Consider the following 8,151-nt stretch of genomic DNA (forward strand, 5'->3'; position numbering starts at 1 on the left):
ATCTCAATTATCACTTGAAATACAAGAAGAATGGGAGAAAGAATTTCTAGAAAAATAGAGCAAAGAATTCCTGAGAAGAAAGTGTAAAGATGAAAGCATGAAGATAAAATAAAGAATAAATAGGTTATGTGGGGTGGGAGAATAAAATCATAAAATTTTATTTCTAAATATAAATTTTTGCTAAAAGATAAAATTGAAATAAAAAAATAAAGCAAAAGGTAAAAATGGAATGGGGGGTGGGGGATGGAATTGGGGAGGTACAGGAAGTAACCCCATAATAAAACTGACAATAAAATATCAACCTACCTAAAGATAAAATCTCCATATCCTATCATAAAATAATATTCTACCTAATGAACAAAAAATCATAACTGTCCATCCTATTTTATTTTAACCAAAATCAAACCAAATATTACTAGACTCAAAACTAACAAAATAATAAATCTCTAGATTTAAGTTTATCCCAACAAAACCAACCACAAGTATCTACACTTCATCAAATGCAAGAACAGCTGCAAAAACGAAGACCACCGCAAAACCTGCAACCCACACAAACGCGAACAACTCAACCAGCAATCTGCACCGTATGCAAAGACCTAGGATAGCGAAATCCTAATCTCCGAGGATTTTTTATAATTGCTTTCATCGGCACAAATAATTTTTAATTAAGACAATAAAAATCACTTATTATTTTAGAATAACTTAAACTTAACACATGCTAAAACCAAATAAAGTCTGCACCGATTGCAAAGACCTAGGATAGCGAAATCCTAACCTTCGAGAATTTTTTATAATTGTCTTCATCATCACAAATAATTTTTAATTAAAACAATAAAAATCACTTTTTATTTTAGAATAACTTAAATTTAACACATGCTAATACCAAATAATAAAAAGGTACCCACTTGTCTCTTCAACTCATGGATGCCTCTTTACACAGTCAAAGAAGAAGTCACAATCAGAGCACGTTATATATATATTAAGAATACGTTTTAAAGGAAAGACCAGATCCACTTAATTTTTCTTCCATTGTTTTGGATAATTTTTCTATCATAGCTGGGGAAAAGTAGTTTACCCAATCTCCTATTTCACCCTTCCGAAATAAGTATTTTTTCTCAAAGCTCCTGTCAAATGTTCCAGATTTATTCACTTCTAGATTCTTCATTTTCTCAAAACTGCATAAGTTGCTTATGCTTTCAATCACTCCGTTACTTTCCTCTTCTTCTGTGAAAGGACAGTCCAAGAATTCTGCAACTCTTTTCACGTAAAAATTGATATCTTCTTTGAGTTCTTCATACTTCAAGAACAGAACCTTGTTTGGTGTTGCTATGCTCTCTTTCCAGTAACCTAACATATGTTCCCAAGTCGGACCAAACCCTATTATTCCCTTGCAGTACTTTTCTAGGGCTTCTTCCATTGTCAGTTTATCCAGAGAGTCTGGATAAATTTTATTGGCGAAGATCCAAAATGAAACAAAAGTGTCAAATGGATTTCTGCATATATAAACTATCTTACAATTGGACTCTTGAATTGACTTGGAAAGGGAGGGGAATGGAATGTGAGTACCAAAAATTCTTGGTTCAGTCATATTGGAGAGGTAAGAAAGCTTGTTTTGGATGTTATCACAATGAAAGATGAAGTCAAGGTAAGGAACAAGATCATGAGAATTGGAAGTGAGTAATGGATGATTATCGAAAGATGAGAAACGTTTTCTGTTGACAATAGAAAAAGTAAGGGCTTTCAACCAAGTAGTACCTGATTTTGGAAAGCTGGAAACAATAACATCACTGTCTTTTGACTGAAAGTGCTTTTGGAAATTGTTTACACCTTCGATAAAATTCGATGGACACCAAAAATCTTGAAAGAGATAGAGATGGTGTGCTGCCCAACCCCTCTCTTTGGGAAGGGACAGAAGGAGCTTCTCTTCTTCGTATGCTTGCAGCCCTTGTGTTGAAGCCATTGGAAGTTATAGCTATGGAACTTATACCAGTGAACGGTTGATGATATGTAGCTCAATATGGGATATATTTATAGCCTGAGATCACTGCTTCAAAGTGATGAAGAGCTTTTTTTTCTTTACTCGGGAATTGATATTTTGGTTGTTAACATGTGTATATTTCTGATCACAATTAGAAGGTTTAAAACTCTTCTACCTAATCCCAAATCATTTATATAAAATAATTTTTAAACATGTGGTAATGTGCTTACCTAATCATACTATGAGAAGTTTAATACATTTAAAATATGAATTATTCACATTTAATCAATTATATAAACTCTAAGTCAACTATGGATTATTATCGAACATCACTTGTATGACTACTATTAAATATAATTTATTATTTTATTTTTAAAATTTAAAAATATAAATACATACAGATTAGGTAGTGATCCAAGACCACTTGATAAAAAAAGTAACATTTTCGTTTTCCCTACAAAGAGAAGAAATTGCGATTCGACAGAGTTGCTGCTGCATCGTCCATTTCCGGTGTCATTGTTGAGATGAGGTTAGATTATCACAACTTTGGTATGAAATCTCCTAAAATCCCTATTGATTTCGATAAGATTAGTTCAAAATCGTAAGTGTTTGAGAAAACCATTGTGAACACTGCCCAAACTGCGTTGATGCTTTGAAGGTATTCGAAATCGGGATGGCATTTGTCTTGCTGAAGAGCAGGAGAAGGAGTCCTGTGGTGGTCGAGCTAGAGGTTCGTTTGTTGAGGTGAAAGCCTTGGTGAAAATTGTTCTAAGGTTAATTTTCTCATAAACCAATACTGAGAAAATTCCCAAGGGACACAGTTTTTCTTAAGTATCTAGGCTGTAGTAATTATATAAATAGACAAATTTGAAAAAAAGTTATAAGAATAGACAAGTTGCATATATTTTCTTAAGTGTCTATTTAATAGCCTTTATCTCAGTTAATAAAGTGAAGCATATATTTTACCGAGAGAATATATTTTTGTGCCTGAGATTATTTTAACAAAGTAATATCAGAGCTTTATACTCTGAGTATCGAGAGAGAAAAAAAAAGGGAGAGTCAAACACTGTAAGGGGAAAGGTGAGTGTTTGTTTTTTTTGTGAGAGATGGCAAAGGTTGTCAATGGTATATGAGTGTGCCACAATTGACGAGAAAAACCAGTTATGATAATTGGTGCCTACATATGAAGGCGTTATTGAGATCCCAAGACGTTTGGGATTTGGTGGAAGAAGGGTACGTTGAGCCTGATGCGGACAAAGATCAGACGGTGGCACAGATAGCAATATTGAAGAAAACACGTGCAAGAGATGGGTCAACATTGTATTTTTTCTACAATGCAGTAGATGAGTCGGGATTCGAAAAAATAGCGAATGCTAAATCAGCAAAGGAAGCCTGGAAGATATTGGAGGTTGTGTATAAAGGTGACAACCGCGTTAGACAAGTCTGAATACAAGCTCTTAGAGGAGAGTTCGAACAGTTGAAGATGAAGGCCAAAGAGCATATAACCGAGTACATAACTCGGGTGGAGAAGGTGGCAAACCAACTAAGCAGGAATGGAGAACAAATGCCATCTAGCCAGGTTGTGGGAAAAATTTTGAGATCTCTTACAAAAGATTTCGAAAGTATTGTGTGCACCATCGAAGAATCGAAAGACTTGTCGGTTCTCACAGTGGATGAACTTGCTAGGTCATTAGAAGCCCACAAACAAAGGAGAAGGAGTTAGGATGATCAGGTTAAACCCGACGATCAAGCACTATAGGTACAGTTTGTCTCGAATAAATCTCGGATTACTCAGAGCCGAGATCTTGGCGGTAGAGGAAAAGGAGGCCGAGGACAAGGACGAGGTGGACGTGGTAGAGGCAATGAAGAGAGAACCGGTCAGCAATATTGGCATGAACGAGGAAAAGGAAAAGGCCGAGGAGATCAGTCAGAAGTGGAATGTTAAGTATGGCCACTATGGATATGAATGTAGATCATGGAAGTGCTACAATTGTGGTAAGCTCGGTCATACTATTAAATACTGTCGAGCCGAGAAGAAAAGTGAGAGAAACTTTCTTACAGAAAAAGAAGAAGATGAAGAAGATATGGGAATTTTGTTGACGTCAAGGGGGAGACGAATCTCGTTACTGAAGATGGTAAAGAAGAGTGTGGAATCTTGTTGATGGCAAAGAGCTCGTATGCAATGGACATGGAGAGCCCGATCCCAACAATGGATGAAGTGATCTCAATAAAGGATGCAACAATTATGGAGAAAGAAAATTTGGAGAAAGAACTTAAAGAAAAAGATGGAGAGATTCAGCGAATAGGGAGGCTTCTAGATGAAGCGAATGAAATTATGAATGAACAGAAGATTGAGCTTGAGGAGCTGAAGAAGACGCCTCTTGAAAAAGAAGATAAAATATCTAGTGTTCTTGAACTAGAGGAAGAGGAAGATGAAGATGTTGAGAAGAATGCAATGAAGATGTCAGTCAAGATTGTTGAGAAATCGCCAAAGATCAAACATGAGTTTGTTAAGGTTATTGAGAAGTCAGACATAACAAAGTCAGTCAAAACATTAAAGAGGTCAACCAAGGTAAAAGACAAGAAGGCCAAAAGGAAAAAGAAGAAGTCAAATGTGATTAAAAGAAGCAAACCCGGAATGGGATGATGCACATGGAAAAAAGAAAAAGAATTTAAGTTTATGGGAGAGTTTTGTTAAATAAACTTAAATTAAAAAAAAGGATTTATTTGTTTATTCAGGTTTAGTTACAATAATAACTAGGTAGGAGATTTATTATTTTAAAAGTTCGATTATTAAGGAGATATTTTAGCTTTTCTGTTTAGGGACTAATTTTAAATTTTATTTGACATTGTGTAAGTGGCTATTTAATAGCCTTTATCTCACTTAATAAAGTGAAACACATATTTTACAGAGAAAATATATTTTTGTGCCTGAGATTATTGTAACATTTTCTGAGTCTGGGTTTTTGATTTTTTATTCTGACCTTTTCTCCTCTCTCATACCATATGTTCTCTCCCTTAGTCTTTCAACTCCATATGTTCTATGGTATTATTTTGTGATTATTATTATATGGTTTATGACTATATTTTGGAATCTTACATTATTTTAGTGGCTTGTAAATTTATATTTATTAAAAAGTGAGTTTTAAGCCTATTTTAATCTTAAAAGACCGACTTGTAAGGTGAAGTTTGCACCCCTATTTATATATTATAAATTTACCTTATTTCTAATCGATGTGAAACTTCGAACAATATTAGTGAGAAGATCCTGAATATCTTATTTTATAATATTTTTTGTTATTAAAAATAGAAAAAAGAGATAAAATGAGAAAAATGAAAAAATGATATTAATTATAAATAGACAAATCTTATGTTATAAATTAATTTTATAGTTAAATTGAATTTAAAGACGTATTGAAATAGGTTAAACCCCTTTAGTTGTTCTTATTTATGTAGGTTTTTCTCAGTTTGATCCCCGTTTTTTTAAAATTCTCAATTGAGTCCTAAATAATGCTAATTTGAATCAATTAAGTCTCTGTCGTTAAATTAACTTAACGGGGTTAAGTTTTTAATGAGGTGGAAGGTTGACGTGTCAACTTTTTAAACATGGCATTCTCAAATATTTATGTCTGGCGTTTCATATAAAAAAATGTTTTAAAAATAGTATTGCGCTTGCAGATTAAAAACCAGAAATCCAGAGGTATGAAGCACATCACTGCCAATAGTGGCAGCTTTAGAGGAATAAGGTAAGGCCTTTCAATGGAGGGGGACTTCTACCTCAACCAAAGAAACGACGCAAACTCCAACAACATCCTCAAACTGTACAAGAAATTCGTCGAAGAAATGATGTCGGTGAAGTCCATCTAAAACACACCAATAGATATCAAAGTCGATAACAGAATCCCCAACAAAGGCGTGTCGAACCACTTTGACCTAACTTCGAAAAACTTAGGCAGAATCCCGATCTCCGCCATGCCTAGAACCTGGTATGCGTTGCTGCTCAACTAGGCCTCGAAAAGACCAATTGTCGATAAACTAGGAAAAAAGGAACATAATAAACCAATAATCCTTAACAAATAGCAAAAAATATATTAAAGACAAAATTCCAGTGTACGCTAGCATCGACACTAGGAGGAGTAGGGCCTCCTGCGTCAGCAGCTCCTGGTTGGTTGTAAAACGATTGACCAAGCTGCATAACTTCCTAATTGAGGGAAGCCATGGCATCCTTAATAGCTTGTGTCGAACCCCCAAAATTGCGTCTTTAAGCTCCCTAGTTTTGCTTCAACCTTCTCTTTCACAGGTCCAAGGACCTTGTCTCCAAGCTTTTTCAATTGTTTCTCTGTCTGGTACTCCACAGAATCTGCATGATTCTTAGTGTCAATTGCGTCCCTCTTCTCTTTGTCTTCCTTTGAAAATTTCTCAACTTCCTTCACCATTCTCTCCACCTGTATTTCATTCCGCAGACAGCATTAAGCATTCCTACCTCAAAACCCCCTCCCATAATCATAAAATTGGTGTTTCTTTCATATAATTAATGCAAAAGAAGTTTCTTTTGTATAATTAATACAAAGAAAATCGGAGATCATCGTGCCAGACTCCTCTAAGGTCATCGACGACAACACCAACTACCGGTTTTCAACCTTCTTCTGTAGGAAAATCGGCATCAGTCGGAGATCGAGATTCGGTATCACCTGAAGCTTCACCGGCTCCTTCAACCGCTTGCGTTTGTTGGCGAAGGAGGCTCTGGTGTTTGTAAAGCCATAAGTTGGGTTCGAGTCTCGAATTCTCCAAATGTCGGAGCATGCAACTTCCAATGTCTCGTCGACAGCGGCAACGAGAAAGGCGAGTCTCATGAGCTCCGGCATGAGCCTGAGCGTACCCCCACGAAGCACAATCTCGACGGCCGCCTAACAGATGTGCCAATTTCTGGTCCAGAGAAGACAGTAAAGAAAGTAAAAAAAAATCTAATAGGCCTTTGACTTTCTGGAACGTTGGAAATGAAAGACATGAGGTCAGCGCGGCCAAAGAATTTGGCAATGACGGTGGCATGGCCTTGAGCTTCGGAGGTTTCGATCAACTGCAAACAAGGAAGCAATACACAGGATTTTTATTTTCAAAATGTTTTTTTCATCAAATTTCACATGAGAATACCACGTTTCAAAAAATGGCCACGTCACTGGTCAACTTCATAAGAACTTAACTTTGTTAATTAAATTTAACGGTAAGGGTTGAATTGATTCAAATTGACACTTTTAAGGACTCAATTGGAGATTCTAATAAAAAGGGGATTAAAATGGGAAAAACCCACAAAAAGAGGGACAACTAAAGGGTTTAAACCTATTGAAATATTTCATCCATTAAAACTAAATTCAATAAAGTTTTAGCTTTAACCAGAGTCATCATTGAAGGTTTTAAAATTTGTAACAATTTAAAATAATTAAAAGGATCTTGTACTATGCCCCGGTGAACGATCAGCTAAGAAGAATCTGGGGCCAAAACAAGCAACCGACCGACGGTCAGACAAACACTAATCAGGAAAGGTAAAAATCATTAATGGCCAATTAATAGGTTTAATGACCATATTAAATGCGAATATACGCTATTTATGAGTGATTGATGGGTCATATTGCACAAGAATATGATATTAATGGACAATTAACAGATCTTATTGAATTTGTTTGTCTAATTGTAATTGACATGTGGTAATGCTCCTCGTTTGCAGCTATCATGGGGAAAAAACCTGTTCGTGATTGGTTTAGGATCACTGTTGAGAAGGGAAGTCAGGGGGGGTACTTCCCTTGCTAGATCGAGAGATGCTTTTGTTCTAATGCCTACTGTTGAGAAGACCACTATTCCGCAACATACCGATTGGCCGCCATCACCTGACATGGCCTTCATGGAGGAGCGTCCCTTTGTGAGGAAACGTAAGGAAAGTCAACCGACAGAGAACCCGAAGACCTCCAAGAAAACCAAAGACTCTGAGGAGCAGACTGACCGTCAAGTTGATCGCCCCATTCCCGGCGACATGTGGTGTCTGGCTTTCAACATTGGACACAAGATCATTTTAATCTTGACGAAGCCAAGAAGAAAGTGGTAAAAGGTATGGTCGAGCAAAAGATGGCCAAGATTGCTATGGAACTTACGTGCCGGACGGCGATAGCTACCTGACATCT

The 8,151-nt window shown here is 36.3% G+C and overlaps 1 protein-coding gene and 1 pseudogene across 1 annotated transcript; both read right to left on the bottom strand.

Annotated features, from left to right (window-relative positions):
- Positions 1 to 979: 979 nt before the first annotated feature.
- LOC106763518 (cytosolic sulfotransferase 15) lies at positions 980 to 1,960 on the bottom strand. Its single transcript, XM_014647702.1, has one exon. It carries the CDS (start codon positions 1,958 to 1,960, stop codon positions 980 to 982), a length of 981 nt encoding a protein of 326 aa, XP_014503188.1.
- A 4,601-nt stretch (positions 1,961 to 6,561) lies between these two features.
- LOC111241852 lies at positions 6,562 to 7,076 on the bottom strand (annotated as a pseudogene).
- Between the last annotated feature and the right edge of the window lie 1,075 nt (positions 7,077 to 8,151).

This window comes from Vigna radiata, chromosome 6, assembly GCF_000741045.1.
Source record: "Vigna radiata var. radiata cultivar VC1973A chromosome 6, Vradiata_ver6, whole genome shotgun sequence".
In the NCBI taxonomy this organism is placed as follows: Eukaryota; Viridiplantae; Streptophyta; class Magnoliopsida; order Fabales; family Fabaceae; genus Vigna; species Vigna radiata.

Coding starts and splice junctions, on each gene's coding strand:
- LOC106763518 (XM_014647702.1), bottom strand. CDS start 1,960: ATGGCTTCAACACAAGGGCTGCAAGCATACGAAGAAGAGAAGCTCCTT.